General features: G+C 61.1%; 2 protein-coding genes across 27 annotated transcripts in view; one reads left to right on the forward strand and one right to left on the reverse strand.

The window, feature by feature from the left end:
• NCOR2 (nuclear receptor corepressor 2) overlaps positions 1–25,059 on the forward strand; it is a 255,049-nt gene that overhangs the window by 63,087 nt on the left and 166,903 nt on the right. For 17 of the 22 annotated variants that reach the window (XM_036221355.1, XM_036221368.1, XM_036221372.1 and 14 more), the window contains exon 1: positions 15,925–16,219. The exons of 1 other annotated variant lie outside the window; for it this stretch is intronic. The gene's annotated coding sequence lies outside the window, so the exon portion shown is untranslated. Of the gene's footprint in view, positions 1–15,923; positions 16,220–17,491; positions 17,953–25,059 lie in introns of those variants that run through there. 4 more of the 22 variants (XM_036221362.1, XM_036221361.1, XM_036221364.1 and 1 more) reach the window with 2 other exon arrangements.
• On the reverse strand, positions 11,353–17,281 carry LOC118602914. Of its 5 annotated transcripts, XM_036221384.1 has the most exons (4): positions 15,322–15,829; positions 14,450–14,852; positions 13,597–13,751; positions 11,353–12,117 (listed from the first exon to the last, which is right to left on the reverse strand). In XM_036221384.1, the coding sequence occupies exons 1-4, from the start codon at positions 15,411–15,413 to the stop codon at positions 11,997–11,999; spliced, it is 771 nt and encodes a 256-aa protein (XP_036077277.1). In that variant the 5' UTR covers positions 15,414–15,829; the 3' UTR covers positions 11,353–11,996. The 5 variants fall into 5 exon arrangements, 2 of the variants coding, with proteins under 2 accessions (XP_036077277.1, XP_036077276.1); XR_004950989.1 differs by lacking the exon at positions 13,597–13,751 and having other exon boundaries at positions 14,467–15,829; XR_004950990.1 differs by lacking the exons at positions 11,353–12,117; positions 15,322–15,829 and adding an exon at positions 17,110–17,281 and having other exon boundaries at positions 13,023–14,852.

A 25,059-nucleotide genomic window follows, 5' to 3' on the forward strand; every position in this document is an offset into this window, starting at 1 on the left:
TTTCGCAACGTATCCGAAACGGTTACGGCCACGGCGATCTTCGGCAGACCTGGGGCCGAACACACGGCGTTCCCGGTAGAATTCCCTGTTCTTAGGCGGCTGCTTGAAATATTGAAGTAACAAGCAAAATCAATTGAGTGTGTGCGTGCGTGTGTGTGCGTGTGTGTGTGCGTGTATGGGGGAGAGGTTTGCCAAGCTCCTGTCAAATTGACAGAGTAAGGCGAGGCCGTGTCAGACCAGAGGGTTTTCTCCCAGACTCGGGTGAGTGGAGGCCATGTCCTCCCTCCCTCCCTCCCTCTTCTTTTTCTTTCTTCTCTTTCTCTAGTTCTTTCTTTCATCCAGCACTCAGGTTCCAGCCGGCCTTGCAGGATGGGCCCCGCTGACCTGTGCCCGGCACTCGACGGTGTGGACCACGGCTCTCTCCGCTGCCTCCCGCCTGACCGGCCCACCCAGCGGGCACCGTTGCCCCCATCCCACCCTGGGGAGCCGGTCTCGGGCAAAGGCAGAACGACCTGCTCCGGGGCACAGAGCCGGCCAGCGGGGCCCGGCCCGGCCCCGGCCCGGGTCCAGCACCGTCTTCCGTCGCCTCCGCCAGGCCCTCCATCCTGCTCGGGTTCCGGCCTCTCTGTCAAGGTTGGCAGCTTTCCAAGGGCAGGACTTGTGACTAAGAGTGTGGGTTCTGCGGCCGGCCGCTCACAAGCCTTGTGATGCCGGGCACGTCAGGTACCTTCCTGGGGCCTCGGTCACCACAGCGGTGACATGGGGTCGATTCGTCCAGCCTTGCAGGGCCGTCATGGCGGCGAATGTCGTGAACAGGAAGTACCCCGCAGCGGATGCTGTCACGCGGACATTTTAAATCTTCTCCATCTTTGTGTTTCCTCCACCTTGAGCCCGAGGGTCTAGAAAAAACTACCCAAAGGCCGTCGTTTTATCCGCCGAAATGCTCTGACTCCAAGTGATGGAAAACCCAGCTCGAACGGGTTCTGTTATGCGATGAGACTGGGCACGGTGGCCCCGCTCTGGCTACACCCCCTGGGAGGCCAGGGGTGGCATTCTTCCCAGGCCAGACCTGGGTACCGCCTCCAGACACGACGAAGGCTTCTTCCCCAGAAGGCTGAGAGGGTGTCCTTTCCCATGTCGTTGGCCAGAACGAGCGGCCTGTCTCCTGACTCTCTCTCGGTCACTAGAGGCGGCCCCTGGGACAGGAAGGACATTGGGGACCGTGCTCAGGGAGCCGCTTTCAGCGGCAGGTAACCAGACGCTGCGAGAAGGGTCACTGTCATCGCGCAAACGCGCAGGCGTGGGTGTGGGCGGCGCAGGCGGGCTCGTCGGCGGCATCAGCAGGACCCCAGGCCTTCCCCTCCCTCACCCCGCCAGCCTCCGCGTGCCCCCCGGGGTTGCGGGATGGCCACCACACTCACACAGCCCCGGGCAAGGAGGGAGGGCGGGGTCTCCCCCATGCCTCACTCTTTCATCGGGAAGGGAACCTGGGTGGGGGTCCTGGGGCCTCTCGTAGCCAGGCAGGGGTGTCCTCGGTCTGCAGAGTGGGGTGAGAGCTCCCGGTGGATGGTTTATTACTGAGGGGTGCCCCTGGGACGACCTGGGATGGGAAAACAGGAAGAACCAGGTAAAGGGGCAGCTCCAGGCTGTCTTGGCCTCAGCCGGCCCCACGGGGAGCTCGGGGCAGCTGCGGCTCCGTAGTTCGTCCTGTCTTGAGCAAGGGCCTGGGCTTGTGTCCCCTGCCAGACAGCCATGCCAGGGGGTGTCCAGCCCAGGCAGGGAGGTGCGGAGCCTCCAGCAGCACAGAGTCAGGGGCGGGGTTCCCTGCACTGGGAAAGCAAGGAGCTGGGTGTCCAGCCTGCTGTTGGGGGCAGCCCCCCCCAAGAGCAAGTCGGGGAGCATGGGTGGGTGACACCATCGCTTCATGGCTGAGCCACCACAGGAACCACCACGCGTGACGTGGCCAGGCCAGGAGGAAGCAGGAGGCCACGCCAGACCGAACCCCCTTTCCCGTCTTCCCGTCCCCTGGGGGCTCGCTGGGTCCCCCCTTCCTCACTCGGTGCCCTCGGCGCCCTCCCGCTGAGGGCCGGCAGAACTCGAGATGTTCCCACCAGGACACTGCGGCGCGACGCTGCCCGGGAGCCTCGAGGGGTGGGCGGGGGGCCGAGGCGCCCAGGACAAGGGCAAGGTGGCAGACGGCTGCTGGCCGCGCCCGTGAGCTCCCTGCAGAAATAAAAGGGAAGGCTATTGGCACGGGGGTGGCTGGGAATAAGCTAATCGCGTGCTGGCGGATCAGGGATGCGAGGGGGCGCCGTGGGGGTGCCTGGCCTTCATCTGAGCGCGCGGTTCTGAACGACTGTGGATGTGAGTGACGAAGCCGTCGCCGGCTGCCCGTGCCGCGGAGCTGTTATTTGCTTGGCAGATTTGCCCGGACACGATTACCCAGGCAGATGCCCCCGAACCCCTGGACCCCGGGGTGCCTGCACGCTTTCTTCCATCCCAAGACGTGCGATGGAGCCGCTAGGGAGTGCAGAAGATGCCGGCGCCCGAGGGGGCCCAGTGCTGAGTTCGTCTCCTCTTTCCTTGACTCGGTAACCTTGGCAGCGAGGCCGGGAATTTGCTTTCTCTGCGCTGATGGACGGGCCTCTGGCTGGCCTCACCGCGGGCTGGCGGGCTGTCGTCAGAGCGCCTCGCGGGGGCCACGTGGGGGGGAGGTTTGGGACTGAGGATGCACAGGCCAGAGTGCGGGGGAGGGAAAGGAAAGGTCAAGGCTGTAGGTTCAGGTCCCCCCCAGGGCCCGTGGCTGTGACTCCTGGCTCCCACGCCAGCAGAGAAAGGGTGGGAGGCATGCATGAGTCACACGGTGCCCCCAACACAAAAGCCGGACGACTTTCCAGACGACACTGATGCTGACCAGCACATCCCGGTTTGTCTAGGACTTTCTGGATTGTAGCGTCAAAGATCCCCAGTCCTTGGAAACCTCTCTGTCCTGGGCAGACTGGGACAGTCGGTCACCCTATTTTAGACCCCTCCTAAGCAAAAGCATGCACGGAGGTGCACAGAGTCAGGGGCAGCGTTCCCTGCACTGGGAAAGCAAGGAGCTGGGTGTCCATCCTCCTCCCGGGGGTCACACAGACCAGGGGCTGAATCTTGCTCTCACCTCTGATCCTGTGACACTTGGGACAAGGGACCCTCCTAGGCATGAGTCTCCTTCCCGAAAAGCGGGAATAAATATCATCTCCCAGGATCACCGCGGGCAGCAATCACTTGGGTGGGGGATGGGGTGCAGTCCCAGAGGTATCGCAGGTTGTTGTGGGGGGCGGGGGTGCTGGGGCTTTTGCTCCTGATTATGGGAGGCCAAGAGGAAGGCCTCTTGCAGATGGAAACTTTCAGGGCGGGGCCGCCCCTGACTTCAGGGAAGAAAATTGAGGAAATGAGAAGAATGTCCACAAGCACGTCCACCAGGGACTTTCGTTGGGGCACATGGGGACGGGCAGGCTGGGGCCTCCTGCGGGCTCGGCGGTCGGGCCGGCCCGTCTCTAGACAGCGGGTACCAGGCAGCTCTGAGAACTGGCTTCAGTGAGGCTGACACGAGATAAGCTGCAGCTACGGATCGGCGAGTATGGAAGAGGCAAACAGCAGGCCAGGTTTGTGAAAAAGGAGGGTGTCCTTACTCCTCAGGGAATGTTCGTCAGAACCGGGACCAGCGACCCCTTCACACCCGTTAGGACGGCTGTTAAAACGAACAAAACAAAACAAAGTGACCAGCGTCGACGAGGATGTGGAGGCACCGGAGTGCCGTGCGTCGTCGGTGAGAATGTAGCCTGGGGTGGCCGCTGTGGAAAAGTCTGGCGGTCGAACAGGGAATTACCCTGTGGCTCAGCGATTTCAGTCCTGGGGATCGAAAAGTGGCAAACTGGGGCTCCAACGGCTACACGGACGTGGACGTCACAGCAGCACCGTTCACAGGGGCCAAAGACAGAAGCGTCCCAAGTGCCAGTCGATGGATGTGGATGAGCAAAACGGGGCCAGTCCCGAGAGCGGAATGGATACTTTTTGACCTTTGAGGGGAACAAAGTTCTGGCACCTGCCACAACGTGGCTGAACCTTGGAGACGTTACGCTAGCGAAGGAAGCCAGTCACACGAGGCCACGTAGTGCATGAGTCCATTCGTAGGGAATGTCCAGATGTCCAGAAGAGGCAGACCCACGGAGACAGGAAGCAGTTTGGCAGGTGCCAGGGGCTGGCGTCGGAGGGGCCTGGGGGGTGACAGCTCGACGGGCATGTGTTTCCTTTTGGAGTGACGGAAGTGTTCTAGAACTTGAGAGTGTTGATAGCTGTGAATACAGTAAACGTTATTGATGGTAAATTTTATGGCGTGTATCTTTTCAGCACACGTACACACACACAAATGGCAGGGGGCACACGCGTGGGCGCATGGGTATATCCTGGGATAGGCAAAAAGTCACCTCTGGAAGGAAAAGCCGACAACCGTGGCTGCCCCTGGGGATGAGAACCAGGGCCGACAGTCCCTGGGGAGGAGACCTTTTGGTCTGTTGGAACTTATTTTATCATGTGCCTGTGTTACTTTTAAAAAAGCAGTAAGGCATCCAGGTAATTTTTACAGGAAGAAAAATGTCAGAAACGCAGGGGAAATAATGAGATGTCAAAGATGGAGCCGCCGTGTAGGGAGACGGGGTCCCGTGGCCAGATAGCAGGCGGAACACTGAATCGGCCGTCCCCGATGAAGCTCTGCCCTCACCCCCGAGGACAAACGTTCCTCCAGACCCCGCGGCAGGAAGGTGTGTTCTGCAGAGAGAATGGAATTCACGGCTGGCCAGGAGGCGGTGAAGGAAGACCCAGGCAGAGCGCCGGGAGGGAGGCGGAGCCCGGAAATGGATGAAGACCCTGATTTTCTACAAGGCAAAATGGTATGGATTCCAGAAACCCCAGGCGGGGTCACTGACAGCAGGGGTTCTCAGCGGAGTTCTCGAGCAGAGCTTTCCGCGGATGGCGTGTGACTGTCGAGAAGAAAACATGGCAGTGACGAGAAGCCAGCACGGGGTCCCTAAGCCCCCCGTGTCGACCAACGCCCGCTTCAGGGAGCACCACGTCCCCAGCCCCCTGCCAGGGCTCAGTCGTTACCCGCCAAGGGCGATCGCCACCTGCATTCTGGCCGCGCGGCAGCTCCGCCCGAGTTGGGACCGTCAGCCGGGAGAATCTATCTCGCCGCTGGCTCTGTTGTGCGCCCGGTGTCACCCGTGTTGTTACGTGTGGACGCGGTGCCGCCTCCCATGCTGTGTGTTCTCCGCCATGTGCGCATTCCAGGCGATGGGCCTGTGGGCGTGTGTGTTCTGTGATGAACGGGCTTCGTGTGGACGTCCTTGGGCACGTATTTTTACGAACACACAGACACGTTTTTCGAGGGTATGTGCCTAGAACAGAGATTTCTGGGTCGTAAGGCAGAGGCTTACGTTCAGGCATGGTGGAGTTTTCCTAAGTGGTGGAACTATTTTCCACCCCAACCTGAGTGTCTGAGAATTTGCCTAGACTTCCGTGTGTGTGTGTGTGTGTGTGTGTGTGTGTGTGTGTGCGCGCGTGTGTGCGCGCGTGTAATTATTTCAAAGGTCAGAATGGTGAGATCTAAACTTATTTCAAAAAGGAAATTGTGTAATGGTCATAAAAGGAAAATCAGTGCCACTTGCCACAAATAAAAGGTTATAATAACTGTAAAACTAAATTAAAAAGTAGTAATTATTTTAAAGGTCATCTAAAACCTGTTAAAAAGTTCACCTGAAATCACCTCACATGCCATCAGGAGTATGGATGTCATGCTTCTGGAAAGACTGGTGCAGGGGATGTTACTGGTTTTTATTCAGCAGGATGCACCCCTATTTTATTGGGGTCCCCTAACTCTCCATCAGCAGTAAGCCTCTGGGGAAGCCCAGCCTACCCCTAGCTCCAGGGAAAGCCCCGACTGGTCTGTGAGTCAGCCACCCCCCTTTGCCCGGGATGGGTTCAGGAATGGTGTGACCCGATTTTGGCCAATAAGATGTTTAGAACACTGTGCGGGGCTCACTAGCACATCTGCAGGCTGAACCTCAGGGCCCGCCGATCGGGGTTCAGGCCCTGCGTCTCCTCCCCTGCTCTGGGTCACCTGGGCCCACTTGCTCCATTTCTCTGAGTCTCAGCTCCGTCACCTGTCAGCGGCGGCTGACGACGGCCGAGGCGAGAGAGGTCCTGTGCGCTGGGCGCACGGTCCAGCTCCCCACTCTTGGTTCTGGGCAGAGGGTTCCCACTTGTCCTTCCCCTACCAGCTTCTAGGGTGGGATCTCGAAATGTGGTCGTCTTGAGCAACTTTCTGTTTTAGTTTGGGGAGAAACCAGGGAAGACTCTCCTGCAGTCACAGCAGTGGAGTGAGAGCTGAGTTCTGGGCCCTGCCCTTGGGAGTGGGCTGAAGGCAAGACCACGGTGGTGGAGGCCCGTCGAGTGCTGAGCATTGCGTGCATGGCTCATTACATTCACAACTCTGCGAGTTAGGTCCTGTGAGGACGTCATTTTACAGATGAGACAACCGAGGTCCAGAGAGGTGCTCAGAGGGAATGTGGCAGAGTCAGGATTTGAATCCGGGCCATCTGATGCCCAAGCAATTATCTCCTTTCTTGCTGTGGGAACCCTGATTTTATTTAGGGTCCCATGCCTCTCCATGTGACTCAGGAAAGTGTGACCCATCCCCAGCCCCGGGGAGAAATCCGGATTGGTCTCAGGCAATCGATCGGTCTCATTTCCTCTGCCAGAGGTTGGTGAGGCCTTGGGTGTGGGACACAGTTCTAGCCAATGAGACATGAGCAAAGGGCCACGGTGGACTTTGGGGAAAGGTTTCTCGTTCTTCACATACTGGATGTTGTGTCTGGATATCTTAGCTGAAGCAATGGCACCCTTTTTGTGGTCATGAGGGAATTTAGGATGAAAACAGGGCTGAGCATGGGGAACTAGAAAAGTGGAAAGAGCCTGGAGGGGGTCTGTGACAATGGCACTTAATTAACCATACTCAGAACCACCCTTCTTCCTGATTTTTTGCTATATGCGAAATAGTAAAAGGTCTTCTTGTTCAAGCTGATTCGTCCCGGGCTTTCGGTCGCTTGGATTGTGATGGGTGTGACGGAATGACTGTCAGGTTCCGCAGGAAGGGATGCTCACCTGTCCCGGGCGCTGCCGTACCTCCTGGAACACCGCCTGGCGCACAGCACCTGCTCGGTTCAGATCTGTTAAACGAACCGGCGGAGTGGAGGGGCCGCAGGGCCCACGTGCGGGGGCAGATACTCGGCGTGCGGGGGCAGATACTAGGCGTGGCAAACGTCCGCCCCAGCACTGCGCGAAAGGCTTCATGTCAGCCCCTCCTTCGCTTTCCAGGCCCGCCCCGCGAGGAAGGGGCTCATGCGATGCTCATTTCACGGGGGGGAGACCGAGGCAGGGATCGGTGAGGAAAGCTGAGGGATGGGATGAGCGGGGCCGGGCCGTCCGCTCGGGACCCCCGTCGTCGCGTGGCGGGCCTCCGGGGGCCGTGAGGGCAGGACGGCCCTGCACCCCCAGTGCGAGTTTTCCATAAACAGTTTCACAGGAATCACGGGGAGCCCAGATCGACCTTTTTCCTCCATGTCGTTTGCCAGAGCGAACTGTTCGCAGGTAGGGACAGGCTCCCTCGGCCGGGCCCAGACATGCCCCCACGCCCAGCCCCGCGGGGCTCCCTTCCCGGGATGCCAGGGGCACGGGTCCCCGACCGCCTGCCTTTTGAGCCTCTCCGGCCCCCATTTCGTCCTGACACGTCACTTCTCGCCACAAGCCCCCCCCCCCCACCTCGTGCTGCTCAAAGGGGTGACTGCTCTGAAGCCTGACCTGTCCTGACCCCGGTCGGGGGAGACCCTTCACGGCTTCCCCAGACTTCTCCACAGGGGATGTGTGGGGTCCCGCTGCAGCATGCCGGGGCGCTCCTGCGTGCCAGGTCCCCCACTTCCCGCCCGCCCCAGGCCCTTCGCACGTGCTGAGCGCCCAGCCGGAAACGCCTTTTCCGTCGACATCCTGACCGCCGACCTTCTCTTCCCTCAGGTCTATGCCCCACAGTCGCCTCCCGAAGGGGCCGCCCCTGCCCCTGACCGCCCTCTGCTTTACGTTGTACTCCTCAACTCTGGCTGAAGTTACAATGTGCCATCGCGTGCGGGTTCGTTTCTTAGATGCCTGTCTCTAGACATGGTCCCTATGAGATCAGGGAGTTGGTCTCAGGTCTCTGGGTGATAAGCTCTGGGATTAAGCGGGGGAGGGATGGGGAGCTCTGGAGAGGGGCTCGTTTTAGAAAAAGCGGGCAGATAACATTTCGTTAAAGGCACACGGGAGGTCGGCCACCTGGGAAAAAAGCCTTCTAAGCAGAGGGGGCAGTCAGTGCGAGGACCCGAGTCATCACGCACCACGAGGAGCGGCGGGGGGCGGGGAGAGCGTGGGTGCGAGGGCTGGGGGCTCGGGGCCGGCGAGCCATGGTTTTGGGTACGGGGGCGTCACCCCCATACCTGCCGTGGCTGTCTATTCCATCTCTGGAATTGGTGCCTCTTCTGAGCAGCGGACGTTACAGTCTGAACGGTGACCCCCGCCTGGATGTCGCGGGATGGTGCGGTGGGGGAGGGGGGGTCCAGAGCCAGGTGGAGCTGGGCTCAGCGCGAGTCCCCTCCCAGGCGGCGGCTGAGGCTGGCCGTTTGCCTCTCTGAGCCTTAGTTTCCGCAGCTGTGAAGTGGGGGTGGCGGTGGTTCTGATCTTATCAGGCGTGGGAGCCCCGGTGAGGCACCGTAAATAGTTGGGGCTCGTCAAGCGCTTACTGCGGCCAGAGCATTGCCTGCTTCGCACTCATTACCTCGCTTGCGTTTCGCCGTAATCCTACGAGGGTCTGCTCTCCATTTTACAGGTCAGGAAACGGGCTCAGGGGAGTCGAGTGACCTGCCCAAGGTCACACGGCCTGCAGTCTGGCCTCAGGGTGTGTGTCCCTCACCATCATGCTGCTCGGCCTATCCAGGTCCGTGTCCCCTGTGAAGTGCTCGGCTGGCCCCGGGCCCATCCTAGAAAGAGCTTTTGAAAACCACTCCTTAACGATTTCGAAGCGCTCTTTGGGATTTTCAAGGGCGTTTGGCTGTCTTAGCTCACTGAATTCCTGCGACCACACCTTTGAAGTTGGCTGGGCAGGGAGTCCAGTCCACTTTGCAGATGGGGAAAACCGATGCCCAGCCTCACACTGCAGCCACACCGGTCTTCTGTCCGTCCTTTGAACACGCCAAGCCACTCGCCGCGGTATGGCCTTTGCACCTGCTGTTCCTTCCACATGGATGCCGTTCCCTTACCTTCCGGCTGCCTCCTCCTGAACCTTTGGATGCCATCTTAAATGTCACCTGCTTAGGGAGACCCTCCCTCCCTGGTCACCTAATCTCCCTCTGCCCTTCTCCCTTCCTTCTTCCCTCCAGCCCTCCCTAGGCCGCTTCCTTTGTGGCGATCACCGCCATTTCTAACCACACTCTTCCTTTGCTTCTTTCTTTTCTGACTCCCTAAATCTTGCATGGGCGGGAGTGGGCTCCGGGGGTTGGGGGACTCCACACAGGGTGTTCAGTGGCCGATGCCGCTGCAGCAGAGTGTCCAGGCACGACACTCGGAGACACGCTGCAGGGCTGGTCGGCCTGGCCTGCGCAGGAAGCCCGTTCCAGAGGCTGCCCCACCCAGCCCCACGGCTGGCCCCTCTCTCCCCGCTGTGGACTCGGTCAGGAATCTGGTACTATGTATGGTTGCTGGAACTGAAATCCATACAGAACCCTTGCTGCAAGGGAGTCGGGGACGCACACTGGTTGGCTTCTGCCGCGGGGCGGGGGGCAAGCCAGGACGGGGAGGGGGGGACCATGACGTAGCCTGCCAGAGAGCCGGCTCCACGTGAGTGCCGTGCGCGGCTGGGCCCCGGGGCCAGCCTAAGACATACATGTTCGCTGAGTGCCTGGAAGGTGTCAGAGTTGGGAACCGAACCCAGATCTGACTCCGAGCTGTGCATTCTTTCCATTTTAACTTACTTCTCGCCTGCCGGACAGGCCCTGCCCCCACCCACTTCGCACACGAGTGCTGGGCTTTCTGTGGTTCCCGACGGGGCCGGGAGGCTGGAGGGCCCTTCTGAGCCAGGGAAACTAGCCGTATCGATGTTTTCAAAGTCGGAATTATCATTGGCTCTGTCGGGCAGAAGCTAGAAGGGACCGAGGAGGGACAGACACACGCCCAACTCCAAGACTGCAGGTGTCGCCAGCCATGGACAGGCCCGAGGGTTCTGATCTCGCCCGGGCCAGGGGCCTGAGCTCTGGGCCCGTGTGCAGGGCGGTCCAGGCCAGGTGCTCTGAGGACCAGGTGCCGTAGCCGCCACAGTGTGGCTTCTCCCAGCGTCTTAGTCCACACAGACCACCGGCCTGGGAGAGCTGGGCGTCTGCTGGCTCCCCGGGCCCCACGGGGAGGTCAGGCCACCCAGGGGCTAATTCCTGACATTCTCTGGGAGGCTGAGAAACAGCAAATGTGGCGCAAAGATGCCGGAAAGGAAGTCTCCTTGAATCGCAAGAAAAAATCCAGAAGCGCACGCAGGGATGTCCAAAACCAGATGTCCAAGCTTGAAAAAAAAAAAAAAAAAAAAAAAGAAGAAGAAGAAAGAGAAAGAAAGAGGGAACTTTCATTACGTGTCTTCAGGGAGTTCCGGTGGGATATGCCCCAGCTTCGACCCGGCCCCACACACCGCCGCACCCTGAGGCGACCCCCTGGCATCAGCATGGCATGGCCCCCTACTTCCCAAGCTCCCCCGACACCCGCTCCTCAGGCCAGCTCCATCCTTCTAACCATTCCGGCCTCTTTCTCGTTCCTGGACGCACAGGTGCGGGCCCGCCCTAGGGCTCTGGCACGGGCCATGCCCCCCGCCCGTCCTGCCGGTGCCCGGTTCCGTGCGGCTCCCTCGCTCACCTCCACGCGGGTGCTCAGATGCCACCTTCTCAGCAAGGCCTTCCCTCGCTCCCCACCCCGCACTCGCCGTCTTCCGTCCCGGATTTACTTTTCCTCAGAGCAGAGCCCACCTGACACAGTGCGTACTGCGTTTATTGGGTTCGCCTCTGCCTTCCAGGGGAGCAGAGATTTCGCCTGTCCCGGTCACCGCCGAATCCCCGGCACCCAGCATGGCGGTGCGTCGCGCACAGTAGGCGCTCCTGGATTAACGAAAACCCTTCCGGAAGTATCCATGCGTAGGTAGCACGTTTATGTGCATCTACTCCCCCTCCCTCCCCCCCATTTTTTTTTTGCACAAAACGTACCGCACCATGCAGACGGCTCTGCACCTGCTCTTTCGTGCTGAACAATGCAACTTGGAGCTGCGCCCCCATCGGAACGCACAGCCCGTTCTCGGCTGGCCCACAGCCGCCCCTGCCGCCCTGGAGGCCAGCCCAGGATCAGTGTGGACACTCCCCTGCCCGCCGACCGCACCGGGTGTCTCCCCGTCACCAGGCACCTCTCTGTTCCCATCTTGCCAGAGCCTGAGAGCGAAGACTTGAGCAGAAGCCCAGGGGTGGGCGGGAGAATGCCCCAGAGGTGCGGCCCTGGGAGAAAGTGAGTTGTTTATCTTCAGAGATAATCAGGCCTATCAGACGGGGGTTTGATCTCGGTCCCTGCTTCCTTCTTTCTGAAGTGCACACAGTGTCATAAATAAAGGCGCAGACATCAGAGGAAGCCGGGGTAGCAGTGCAGTTTCTTGTGGCAGGGGCGAGGGGGGCCGGGGGCTCCGAGGGACGTCCTCAGCGATATCTTTGCAGGACTGTGAGACCGGAAGGTGTCCCTGGACTCCCATGCAGGGAGCTCCGTCCCCTCCCCCACCTCTGTGTCCTGAAATTCACCTGCTCTTTGGACCCCAGGCTATGTCTCCGAAGGGCTCTTCGCACACAGGTGTTGACATAACTTCACATCTGGAGTGTCAGCTCCACCCTGGGCCCCGGTTCCCGAGGGCGGGGCTGCTCTCCTGTTCCACAGTGTCTGGCACACAGTAGGCACGTCCTAGAAATGGCACACAGTAGGCACGTCCTGGAAATGACGGAATGAAGGACGCTGAGTGTATTCGTTGAACGCGGGCTTTTCCTCCTCCAGCCTGCGCTTTTGAAAGCCGGCCCTCTGGTCCACTAAGGACGTTCCTACTTCCCGGCCCCACCCCGTCCCCCTCCCATTTCGGGTGGGATGACATGGAGTGGAAAACTGGCCTGGGAGGGACCGCTTTGCAGGGGTCACAAGCAGCATGCGCCCTGCTGGCTGAGGCCCACCCAGGCATTCGGTGTTTGGCTTGGCCACACTTGTGTTATAAACAGGATGACTGAGGAAAGCCTGGGGACAGGCTGGGGGGTGACGCAGGCCCCACCCATCTCTCTTACTCAGCTCGGGCCCGGAGGGCTTCTGAGTGTGCAGCCCCGTCTCAAAGCAAGTCAAAATCATGAAAAATAGACGTAAGTCTCCTGTGTGCACAGTTCTGCCGTGCTCGTGAGACTTTCCCCAGGATATTCACGGCTTGTCACCGACAGGTCAGGCCCGGGGGGTGAGGGGTTTACTTTGCTTGTGCCCCGTTGACCAGTTGGGGGCTCTCGGGGGACCTGGCATCGAGGAGGCTCAGAGCACCATGCTTGGAGAATGAGTCTGACCTTCTGGATGCCTGATGTGTCGAGGCCTGCCCAGGGGGCCTTTTTTGGGCTCAGGCCCTCTGGAGTGGCTGGAATACTGACTCAGTCAGCCTGAATAAGCATCTCCTGGTGTCAGGTCCTGGCGGCGCCCTGGGAGCTGCCTGCCTACCTAGAGTTTGAGACCCACGGAGGGAGACAAAGGCTCGACTCTGAACCATGCCAGAGGAGTGAGTGCTGGAAAACAGGGCGCAGGGCCAGTGTCCCCACTGGCATCTGGATGCTCCAGGGCCATACCTGACGACAGCCAGCCTCTTTCTCACCCATGTTGCGTGCATTTGTTTATTCACTTGTTCATTCGCTCTCAACACATTGTAACTGAGTGCCTACTATGCGCTGGAGATACAGCAGTGAGTCAGATCAGGTCTCTGCTGTCATGGAGCTTCTATCACCAGAACTGGCGATAAAGACAATATGTAAGTGACATGCCCACCAAGATAATTTTAGGTGGTGAAAAACGGTGAAGAAAACAGATAGGGTATGGCGAGCATGTGTCTTGGGGGTTTTAGCTAGAGGGTCAGGGAAGGCCTTGCTGAGGTGGCGACAGTGAGCCAGGGCCTGACGACAGAGGATCGGCATCCGAGGCAGAGGGAGCAGCGAGTGCAAAGGTCCTGAGGCAGCGATGAGTTCGAGGGCTTGCCATGTATGTAGGAGGAGAGAGCTGAATGTCTGCAAGGGGGGACTGCCTCGGGTCAGCTTTCGCTCCCAAGAGGCCAGAGCCCCCTGGATGCATGTGACATCCCTCGGCCAGCTCCAGTCTGGCCGGGGCCACTTGCTACGTCCGTATGTGCTGCCCAACGTCCTTGGGTGACTTCCCGGTCAGTCTCAGTCCCTTCACCTCTGAAATGGGCGTACTGCAAGCTGCTCCCTCATGAAAGCTCGAAGAGCTGTTCGGGAAGCTCTTAGCTCGCCGCGTCCCTGGGGCTCGGGGCCTCCGCCGCGTGGGCAGTGTTCCTTGGCAATTTTCCAAAGCCGTCGTTCCCATTTCTGGGGCTGCCACACAGAGCCCAGGAGCAAATAGCGCACAGAGTAGCAGTTAGGGGGGTGGGGTGCCAGTCTGGGGGTGGGGGCCTCATCCTTCAGAGACAGGGCTCGGAGCACCCATCTGGACTTGCTGAGTAAGTCTAGCAGTTTAGCTTCTTAATCTGCTCGGGTCTCAGTTTCCCTATCTGTAATGTGGGATCCATCCCAGCCCCCTAAATGTCTGAAGGTTTTGGGGGGGGGGAATCATGAGATCCTACAATGTGTACCCTGTGCACCCTGCAGCCCGCAAGGACAAGATTCATAGTTAAAGAGACAGAGTGGGGAAGAAAGAGGGAACATTCTACAGAAAAAGCCTTTTTCTTGTCTTGGCGTTTCCATCTGCAATGTGGTCCATCCGGATGTGACCCCTGGGACTTCACAAAGCTGACAGCACCGCCCCCCCCTTCCTGACCCCCTCCTGTGTCCACAGCCTCAGCCAAAGCCCTAAGGCAACCCTTGGCCGGCAGGGGCAGGGGGAAGGAACGCCTGAAGATACCCCACACCCTCCTCCGGTTCCGAATCCTGGGGCGGAATCTCATTGAGATGCAAATCCCAGGAGTAATCTCAGGTGACTCTACGTGGGGGGTGGTGAGGAGGCTGCCTGGTGGGAGTGGGCTGAGGCGGGCTCCCCTCTTCCGGCCTTCCCTTTCCTCCCCCAGGCCCCCCACCTCCGGCCAGGCTTGACCTTCCTTCTGCAGGTCTGGCTGTTTGCTTGTAGATTCCCACGGTCTGCTTGGGCAGCTGGTGGGGACATTGACCTGTTCCAAACTGCAGACTGCTCCTAGCTCCACACACACTTCCCTTTTCCAGATTTTGTCAGCCCCAGGTGCTCCGCCCTCCCAGCCAGCACTAGCAGCCTGAGGGCCTGAGGGCGTGGGGAGGGACGAATGGCAGGGGGGGGGGGGCAGGTAACCCTTGCCTGCGGGCAGGCAGCGGGAGCACCGCCCAGGCTCCTGGAAACCAGCCGCCGCCTCCCCTCCGCGGCCATTCCCCACTCCCCGGGGGGTTCTCAGATGTTGGCAGATGGCAGAACCGAATCTGCTGAGATGGCTCCAAAAAAGGAAAGTTGAACTGAAAAAAAGAAAAAAAAAATTCAAACTCTCCAACATCTTAGAGGAAGGTAGCGGAGGAGGAAGGATCCAGGCCTGGGGGTCCCAGTACCCTCTGCTGTTTTAAAAGATCTCCCCTGGCTCGGGAGGGCCACCTCAGAGGGGGCAGACGAGGACACGCAGTTGTCGGGGCAGCCAGTGGGGCTCCCGCGCGCGCCGCGCGCGCGTGGGCGAGCGTCCACGCGGTGCGCGCGGTGAGGCCTGGACTCCTGGACTGCGCTCGAAGCTGCCCGGCCACAGGCTTGCAGCAGCGCGTCTGTACACTGCGTCCCTGAATGTCCCCAAATGGCGGTTCACTCAACACATTCTGACGTCCCTAGTGTGTTAGGGCAGGAAACAAATAGCCACAAATCGCCCCCCCCATGAAACGGACATCGTAGTGTGCGTGGAACCGCCCGTGTGTGAGCTCGTGTGCGTGCCCCAGCGGTTACCCGTGGGGGAGCTGACCCTGGAGCCGCGGCCGCGCTGCGCTCCTGCGGGGCAGCTGCGCGTTCCCCGCGTGCACTTGGGCTGCATCTTCCATCCGCGGGTGAAGAGTCCAGCATCCTACTGTGTGCTACGGCCCCCGAGTGAGGGTCACCGCGCGTGTCCCTGCGCATGTGTGTGTCCCTAAAAGGCCCTTTGCATGGCCCTCTCTGTGCGACCCCTCCCCATCCACCGGCCACTCACGAGTTACAATTTAATAGCTGAACCGCGATTCCAGTGAAGTATCAGGGGCTGGGGAGGAGGGGGCAGGATGGGGAGGTGCTTTCCCCCTCCTTCCTCCTTCAGGGAGCGGCTGAAAAGAAACTCGGCGTCGCGCCCAAGGGTGTGTGTGTCTGTGTGGCAGCGCGCGCGCGCGCGCGCGACTGGGTGCGCGCAGGACCCGCGGAGGCGACGCGGGCCCTTTAAGGCGCCCGAGGGGGCCGGGCCGAAGCGTCGGTGCGGGCGGGGAGCCGGGAGCGGGGAGGACGAGCCGCCGCCTCCCGGGCTCCCGCTCCGCCCCCTCCTCCCCCTCCCGCCGCTGCCGCCGCCGCCGCCACCGCCGCCGCCACCGCCGCCGCCGCCGGGGAGCGGAGCCGCGGGCAGGCCGGGCCGCACCGGAGTCCCGCGTCTGCCCGCGCCCCGCCCGAGCCGTGCGCCCGCGCCCTGCGCCCCGCGATGTGCGCCAAGTTGCGGGCCGGGGATCCGGGGCCGGCGCCCTAGGAGGCGGCGGCGGGAGGATTGCGCCCCGGCTGGAGGCCGGGCCTGCTGCGCGCCCCCAGCCCGAGCCGCACCGCCACTTGCCTGAGCGCCGGGGAGGCCCGAGCGCACCCCGAGCCCAGGCGCCGCCGCCGCCACCTCCGCGAGGTGAGTCGGGGTCGGGGGTCCCCGCGGAAGGCAGGAGGGAGGCGCGGGGCGCGCTTCCGGGGGATCCGTGGAAGAGCGGGTGGCGCACGCGGCGGAGTTGGCGGGGCCCCTGCACTCCCGAGTTGGCGCTCTCGGGGGGTGGCCTACTGGGGAGCGAGGCGCCCCATCGTCGCTGCAGCCCGCGTGCGTGGGGGCGTCAGGGAACTTAGGGGAACTCCAGCTCCCCAGCGAGGCGGCGGGAAGGGGGGAAGTGGCGTGGGGGGCGTCCTGGAAGTAAGGAAGGCAGCCCCCCACCGTGTGCCCCAGCCCTGGGGCATGGCCGCCATGCGCCTCTCTCCTTCCGTAGCAGCCCCAGACTTGGGGAGAGACAGTGCGCCTTATTTTTCAGCGGGTAGAGCGGGTTTGGGGAGCTCCTGGAGATGGCACCCCCCCGCTCCCCGGCCTGGCTGCTGTAGAAGGGCGCATGGCGGAGGGGGGGTTTCTGCCAGCTTTGGGGGGGGGCGACGCTGGCCGCGAGCGCTCCTGGGCAAGGGACCAGAGAACGCTGGGCGGGGGGACCCCGGGGAGAGGCGCCTCTTGTTTCCCCCTCCCCCGCGGCCGGTGTTCCTGGTGTCTGGGCCTGCCTCCCGCGCCCGGTGACGCCTCATTGGGCCGCCTCCTGGTCCCTCCCCCGGGCTGTGCGGATAGTTGGGATGCCACTAGTTTGGGAAGTTGGAATTCAGAGCTGGACCCGGGGGCCCTAAGCCTTAGTTATGGGGGGAACATCCCCAGAGACCTGCTGGGAGTGGGGGGGGCCCTGTGGGGAGCGCCTTCTCCACCCGGGACGCTTGCAGGAAAAACCTCGAGGGAGGGAGAGAGCAAGGCGGGCCGGCGGGAGAGACACGCTGTACCTGTGAGCTGCTGTCGCCAGGGCCCAATTAGCGTGGGGCGCCCGGCGTTATTTTTACATTGTAGGTTTATTTTCCGGGGAAGCGAGTGTCCTCCCGCCGCCCGTCGCGCGCTCCGGCTCTCTGAGAGTCTGGTGCCGGCGGCGGAGGCGGATCTCTCTGTCGGCTCAGCCTCCTCCCTTCCTCCCCCTCCTCCTCCCCCCTCCCCTGTTGGTGAGAGCTGGTTTTATTATGATTATTTTTTTTCCCCTTTTGCAGATTTGGAGGAAGGATGTGTGAGGGAGGGAGGGAGGGAGGGGGGACGGGGAGAGGATCCCAGTGGGCTGGATGGGGGGGTGGTGTGGGGGGTGGGGGGAGTTCTGGGCACGTTGGGTTGTGTTGTCTGTGGCCTTGACTTTGCCCTTTTTAAACCAGATCTAGGTCTCGCGGCTTTGATCTGAGGGGCTCCCGGGGCAGGGCGCCAGCTGGGAGGGCGTCCTCGGGCCCTGTTGTGTACGTCGTCGTGGGTGGCCTTTTTTTTCTTTTTTTTTTTGATTGGGGGTTGGGGGGAGAGAGGTGTGAGCTGGGATAGCCTGCCGGTCATAGCCGGCCCTGCAACCCCGCTTCCTGGGTTCGAGTTTTACTTTGGCCACTTTACCCACCGCGTGACCCCGGACAAACCCTTTACCCCTCAGTGCCTCAGGTGTCCCATCTGCGCCGCGGGGCAGGAGCGGTGCCGAGGTTAGGGGGTCGTCGTGGGAACTGAGGGTAATAACACGGGGAAGGTATCTGCAGATGAGTCCCTCGCCGCTGTTGTTACTCCTGGCTCCTCAAACTTGGCCTTGAACCCAGCGGCCCAGAATTCGAGTAAGACACCGCCTGGGGCGTGGGGCATTTAGTGAGGGGAGGGGGCCTTCGTTCCGCCCCCTCGGCTCTTCCGCTTGAGAATGGAGAAGGGCAGGGCATGCCTTCTGCCCATTGAACGGATGCACCGACCGAGTCCGCTGAGCGCGCGCGCAGGCGCAGGGGCCTGGAGCCGGCGGTGCGCAGTGAGGCGGCGGCGGCGGCGACGAGGGCGTCCGGGGCGCTGTCTGGCTTCTCCGCGCCGGCTGTCATGTCCCTGCTTGGAAATTTACCGCCGCCGCCGCCGCCGGTTGCCCGGGGAGTCTGCGGTACCCAGACGTGGGGGCGGGAGCGAGCGGCCCCCAGACCTGGCCTCTTCCCACTGAGCTATTTACGCTTGCTGGGGGATCAATACTATTGATGAATCCATGTAAATGGTAATGTGGCTGTCAGGCCCTGGTGAGGGATGGAGACCCCTCGTGGGTCTGCGCGCACCCCCTCCCTCCTCTGGCCAAGGTTTGGCTACGTGGGAAGGATTTATTTGGCATAATCTGCTCTTTTTCTCCAATTAATAACACTCATACTAGCCGCCTGAAGATTTCTCAGGCTCTGCAAATGCGAATTTAACTGCTGGAAAGCCCCGCGCTGGGGAGGGCCTGGTCGTTCTCCCGGCGCAGGGGGTGCGGGTGGGCGGCGGGCACTCACCCGCTGGCTGGCGCGTGGGAAAGCCGCCCCAGGAGTCCCGGCCCCCGGCGGCTTGCCATTCAGGCTGGACGTGGAGGCCGGCCCGTTCCCCCAGCCCCCCACCGCCAGGTGGGGCTGCGCCTGGTTGTTTGTTCCCGCCCCCCACCTGAGGCCTGTGGGTGGCGAAGTTGGTGGTTCTCGCTGAGATTTTTTCTTGGGGGGGTCCGCACCTCCGCCTAACACAGCTTGAGGGGGCTCTTGTCTGTGAGAAGCAGGAGAGCTGGGCTGTCACCCTCCCTTCCCAGCAGCTCCCCAAAGCGACGATCCCCACCTTGGGTGCCGCCCCTGGCAGTAGGGGTTCAGGAGCACGCGTGTGTGCGTGCGTGCATGCGTGTGTGCGTGCGTGCGTGCGTGTGTGCGTGTGTCTCTACCCATCCCTCTGTTTCCTCTTCATCCTCGAAGCTCACAGCAGCCTCCCCAGGTGATACCTCTGAGACTGGGCTCCTCGCAAGGGAAACAGCTCAGCTCCCAGGAGCTGGTAACTCCCGCTCCAGGAACCCAGGGGAGGGGACCCGGAGGGGACCTGAGCCTGGGCTGCTGCCTCTGGAAGACCAGGCCACTGGTGTTATCTTAAAAGGCCTTGTCTCATGGGTGGGAACGGGGATTCCCAGGGAAGCATTGTCCCTGGGTCATCTGATATCCTTCGAGGGTCCTGGTGGTGGGGAGAAGACTTTACAACCAACCTTAACTTTTGGTCTAGGAGCTGGAAACTCCTGTGTGCACGTATCTAACGCAGTAGTAATAACAGCCCGCGCACACACGGAAAGCACTCACTATGCACCAGGTTCAGCAGCCAACGGGAATCCGCTTGTTGACTCTTCCTTAGCACCCCGTGAGGTCATTGCTGTGATGTGGTCCCACTTTATAGATGGTGAAGTGGAGGCACAGAGAGGTTAAATGACTTGCCCAAGATCATACAGTTTGGATGTGGTGAGACCTGGGGTTATTCAAGGTCATCCCAGTGCAGCAGGAATTTACTGCAGACCTGCTCTGTGCAGCTGCTCTAGAGGATAGGGATCAAGAAATTATGTTTCTTATTTGAACACCTAAAGGTATTTGCCCCTGGGGGCGGGATCCGGAGAACTTGTTTGAGGAGGGAAGACAGCGCCAGAGGCAGGCCTGGCGTTTCTTTGAAGTCGCATTTTATCTTAAACATTCATGCAAATTTGGCATTCCTTTTGGCGACAGGGCTGTGTTTATCTGGAAATGAAAACATGGCTTTGAATTATTTAGCGTGGCGGAAAGCCGGGCTGCAGAAACCTGCGCCAGGTGAGGGCCTCGCTGGCCTGCGGGCCTGGGGGCCTCTGCAGCTGGAACCTCGACAGGTCCTGGGAGGACACGGCTTTCCCCATTCTCCAGAGGAGGGCACACCACAGGTCAGGGGCGCCAGGCGAGCCCAAAGTCTCACCGTGGTGTGACTTTTGCTTAAGATGATTGAAATCATCCTGTCATCTCTATTTAAAGGGAGCCTGCTGTGCCCGGCAGGACCTACTGCCACGGCCAGTCGGTCCGGGCGAGCTCTGCAGGAAGGGTCTTCTGGTTTGCAGACCCGCAAAGCCGCATCCCAAACACACAGGGGAGCGCAGGCTGGGGGTGTTCAGTTCGCGATCTGCCCCGTGGCAGCCGGCTGAGCCCTGCAGTTCCCCAGTTTAGCCTACGGCTGTCCCTGCTTCTGGCAGAGTTTGGGCGTCCTGGTCTGTAAAATAGTCACATCGCCACAGCCTGCGGGGTAGTGGGGAGGATCAAGGGGCAGAATGCGTGAGTGTTGGGCGTTGTGTTCAGCTGTTTGGCAAGTTGCTTACCTTCTCTGAGCCTCTCTAAGATGGGGCTGCTGACGATGATGATGCCTCTGACTTGTTGGCAGGATCCAGTGTCATGACGATTGTCACGGGAGCCACTCAGCCCTCTGGAGCGAGAAGGCTTGCCTGTGGAATTTGTCCAGCCCGGATCCTCACGCCCGGGCTGGATGGACATGACCCCTTCCTCCTTCGCAAGGGCTGCTGGGAAGGATGCTGTGATGGATCCGTCTTTCCTCCTGAGCCTCAGGCCTGGGCTTATTGCGCGCTCCCCTCCTGGTGGGCAGGACAGAGGGGACCTCCCCGGGGGGTGGTTCTAGAAAGGGCTCCTTCGAAGTCAGGCTCAGGTTCAAATCCTGCGTCCATCGGTTCATAACTTGAGTGAAGTCTCCGACCTTCGGGTCTCAGTTTCCTTATCCTTAAGGGGAGGGGGAAGAGGGTCGTTGGGAGCAGTGCCGTCTAGTCAGTTTCTCTCGATGGCAGGAAACGTTCTAGATCTTTTCTGTCCCTCCCTGTAGCCACCAAGCCATGTGGCCATTGAGCACTTGGAATGGGGCTGGCGTGACCGCACTGGTAATTCCGTCTCGTTTTAATTAACTTAAATTTAAATAGACACATGTGGCCACAGGGCTCGTGGCTGCCCGATCGGATGGCACGGGGCTGGATGATGGATGGAGGCCACGTGGAGCGGGCCCGGCTCGCAGCGTCTGCCTTTCCTCTTTCTCTGCCTGGTGTCGGTGTGTAGCACTGGCGCTTTGGCAGCCTGCTCCCCCCGCCCCCCCCCCCCCCCCCCGGTGCTGTGTCCCAGACAAAGCCCAGGGCTCCCCAGGGCTCCCCAGGGCTCCCCAGGGCGGGGCCAGGCTCCTCCGCCCTTTCTGACCCCACTTTGCCGACATCTCCAGTCTCTCCATCCTGCCCCGTCCCCCGCCAGCCTCTGGAGCAGCTCCGTCCAGTAGACAGACCGTTCTGTGCTGGGGAATATTCTAGACCCGCCCCGTCCAACACCATCTCCATAGCCCCGCGTGGCATCGAGCGCTCAGAGTGATGCTAGTGCAGCCGAGGAATGGAATTTTAATTCTCACTTAATTTTAACAAATTTAAACAGCCCAGGTGGCTCGTGGCCACCGTCCCTGTAGGGCAGTGTGGCTTTATTTAGTGCCTCACCTTCTCTGTCGACTCGAGGCCCAAAAAAAGCCAGTTTTCGGGTGCGGGCCTTCTGGGAACCCTTCGCTCGGCGTCTGTACTTCCTCCCCTGACCGTCCCCCCTCCGGCACAGGAGGCTCGTGGAAACCGTTGTCCCACCCCCTGTGTGTCTGGGGAAACCTCCTGCCCCCCCAGCTTCTGTCCCCGGGGGCGGGGTCCCCGTTGCGATGCTCTGGCCGGTGCCCTCCGCAGATGGACTTGGATGTGTGCCTTCCCGTCAAGGACGAGCGCCTAAGTAGTGCCCCGCCACAGTCACGTCTGGCTCCCCTTCCCCGACTCGTGAGGCGTCTTCGAGTTCGTTCTGCAACAGAGCGAGGGGGTCCGCGGACTGCGGCCAGACCCAGCCCACTCCTAATTTTATGACTATCTGCGCAGTGGCTTTTACATTTTTTTTTTCATGGCTGGAAAACACAAAAAGAAGACAGTTTTGCGACAGGTGCAATTATACGAAATTCAAATTCTGGCATCTGGGGAATTAAGCTCTGTTGGAACGCAGCCCCGCCCATTCCTTCCGGACCCTCTGTGTGGCCGAGTCGCGACTGGGCCGAAGGCCCATGGAGCCTAACCGTACTGATTCTCTGGTCCTTTCCAGAAAGCGCAGTTCCGGCCCCGACAGAGGGCTGCCTCGTTCTTGCTGACTCAGCGTGATCCTTCCAGGGTTTTCACTGTGGCAAGAGTTTCGGCCTCATATGATGCTCGAGGCTAAAATCCCTCCTGTACAGCGCGATGTTGTACCGTGCTCCAGTTCTCACAATTTTTGCAAAGGTACTCACAACTCATCTTGTTTCCCTCTTCGCTTTGGCTGGTAGGAAGCTCAGAGCCAAAGTTATATAGCCTGCCTTCAGCAGGCTGGTCTCGTCTGTGTTTTGGTTTTTCGTAATTCATCCTGATTTCAGATTAGTTTGGCCCTGATTTGTTTCCCTTTGCTTTGACCTTGCCGCCTGATTTTATCTTATTGTTTGCATTCCGAAAGTTTTTCAGTTCTAGAGGGGCGGGCCGGAGTGGGGCAGATGAGTGGGCAAGAGTAAAGAAAACACTTTGCAAGGTGTTTCCATGCCTATTACCCCGAGTGCCTGTGGATGGTGGCTGGGTGGGCTCTGGACAGAAGATTCCAGGAGGGACCCAGGCCTGGCCCGTGGAGCGTCCTCACCGAGGTCAGTGCGGGATCTTCGGATGTCCATGTTGGGCCAGTCTTGGGAAGATGACAGCGAGTGACTCGGACCTTGAAAGATGTCCCTGTTGGAGGCCTGTGTTCCATGAGAGCCCCTTGGCCTGAGGGAAGGCCCCGGATTGGGGCAGGTGACGAGCTCGCCCGGGGTGGAGCGTCTCTCAGCCTGCTCCGTATCCGGGGCCGGAGGCCAGGGGTCTTGATGGTTGGGGTGGCGATCCCGCGGGTGTGTCCACAGCGGGGGACGCCGAGCTGGTGCTTTCGGACGTGTCTGCTTCCGTCTGTCGACCTGGGATGTTTCCTCTGGGCTGAGAAGGCCGCGGGGGAGAACGGAAGCCCGGGGGAGGCTGCGGGGGGTGGAATCCGGTGAGACCTACGGCCGTGCCGGGGGCTGGGAGGCTCCAGGGCTCGTGGGGGCCAGTCTCTCGCGCCTCCCGGGGCCGGCCCGGTTTCTGGTGACCAGTGTTTGCGTTTCAGGGCTCACGAACCCGGCTCCGATGAGCCACGGGTCTGGGTCCTGTGTCTGCCTCTCGCAGGCGGTGCGTGCGGGGTAGGACGGGCACCCAGGCCGTGGGTGCCTCGACTTGTCCAGCAGTGAAATGAGGTGATGAATGACCCATGAGCTCGCAGCGCGTGGCGAGGCACGGGGAGCTGAGGGGGCATTTGAGGCACGCGTCAGGCTGTGTCCTGGCCCCTCTCCCCTCTGTCCACGGCTCACGGACCCAGAGCGCCGCCCCTCGGGCCAGGCAGAGCTCCTCAGTCCTCGTGGCTCATGGAAATCCCAAAGGGGTCTCGAACCCGATCTGTCCCCACTGGGCCCTGGGTCCTCCCTCACCTCAGACCCGCTGCTTTCTGGGCCTCCTCCCAGAGTGTGAGGGACAGGCCAGAGATGTGGGGGTCGTCCAGTGCCCGCATAGCCTCCTCCCGGGTGTCCTGCCCCAGGCCCCCCTCTGCACAGAGCTGCTGGGGAGGCCGCAGCAGGCAAGTGACTCGACCTCACTCAGGGCCTCGCAGGGCGTCCTACCACTCACACGAAGTCCGGACCCTCCTCACTGCCTTGGAGGCCGCTCTGCCCCGGCCGGCTCCCCTGCAGCCGCTGTGTGCTACGTTGGCGTGACTTCTGGGCAGGCCAGTCCGGAGGGCAGTGGGGAGGGGGTGGGTGGGGAGAGGAGTTTTCTTTGCGGCTCAGGGGAACCTCTCTGGGAGCTGCGGTCAGCTAGAAGTCCCAGAGGCCAGGCCCCACGGTGCCCGTGGGGAGGGCGTGCCTCGGAGGTCCCCGCTTGTCCCCATCCTGAACTCCGGGCCCTGCCAGAAGACCCTCTGGGAGCATCACCCGGCACTGCTGCGGTGTCTCCGTGGCCATGGAAACCGCCCGGCACCCGGGCCTGCTTGTTAGGCCGACGAGGCAAGCCCGCTCTCGGTCAGGGGGGGCTGGGGACATGCTTCCCCGTGCCCCGGGGCCTGGCTGGGCGTCTCCACCAGGGCACTGGGCCCGGATGGAGGTGGGGGCCCCACAGTAGGTGTCGAGGAGCCCAGTGGAATTCAGGAACCCCTCCCGGGTCCCGGGGCTCGGGCCAGGTCCGGGGGGTTTGGGTGCCTGTGGGAATTACGTGCGGGGTGACCCCGGGTGACTCCTGTGACCAGTTCAGCCAGTGGGAGGGTGCCAGCAGTCCGTGCCCTCAGCTTCCCTTTCCGATCTGCTCCGCACGCGCCTGCCTCCGCCACGCTGGCCTCCGTGGTGCTTCCTCTGAAGCGACAGACGCTCCAGGAGCAGGACGGACGGGGTCATTTAGACGGTGGGCCGTCTCCACCGCCAGCGGCCTGGGGATCAGGCAAGTGCAGCGTCTCGGACTGGAGCCAGGTGAAGGGCGAGTGTGAAAAGCGGGACCGGCAAACGGTAAACGGCCGCGCTGGAGGGAAGACGAAATGCAGAAAAACAATAAAAAAGTAAAGCCATCCGAAAGCAGCCGGCCATGGGGGCGAAAGGGTGGCGTGAGGGAGGGACGTTTTTCCTTTTCTCTTAATTTCTTCAAATCCGACGGGAATAGCTGACCCCAAGGCATGGCCAGGAAGAAAAATGTGTCCCCAGCCTGCCCGCCACCCGTGATGAGCGACGGATGATTCCCCCAGGGCGGGGTCTCCCGGGCCACGGCCCTGTCGCCAAGGGGCAGGTGTTCCAGATTCTCGGAGCAGATGGACGAAGTCGCACTCTGCTTTCTT

Source organism: Rousettus aegyptiacus, unplaced genomic scaffold (assembly GCF_014176215.1).
Source record: "Rousettus aegyptiacus isolate mRouAeg1 unplaced genomic scaffold, mRouAeg1.p scaffold_m13_p_5, whole genome shotgun sequence".
Classification (NCBI taxonomy): domain Eukaryota; kingdom Metazoa; phylum Chordata; class Mammalia; order Chiroptera; family Pteropodidae; genus Rousettus; species Rousettus aegyptiacus.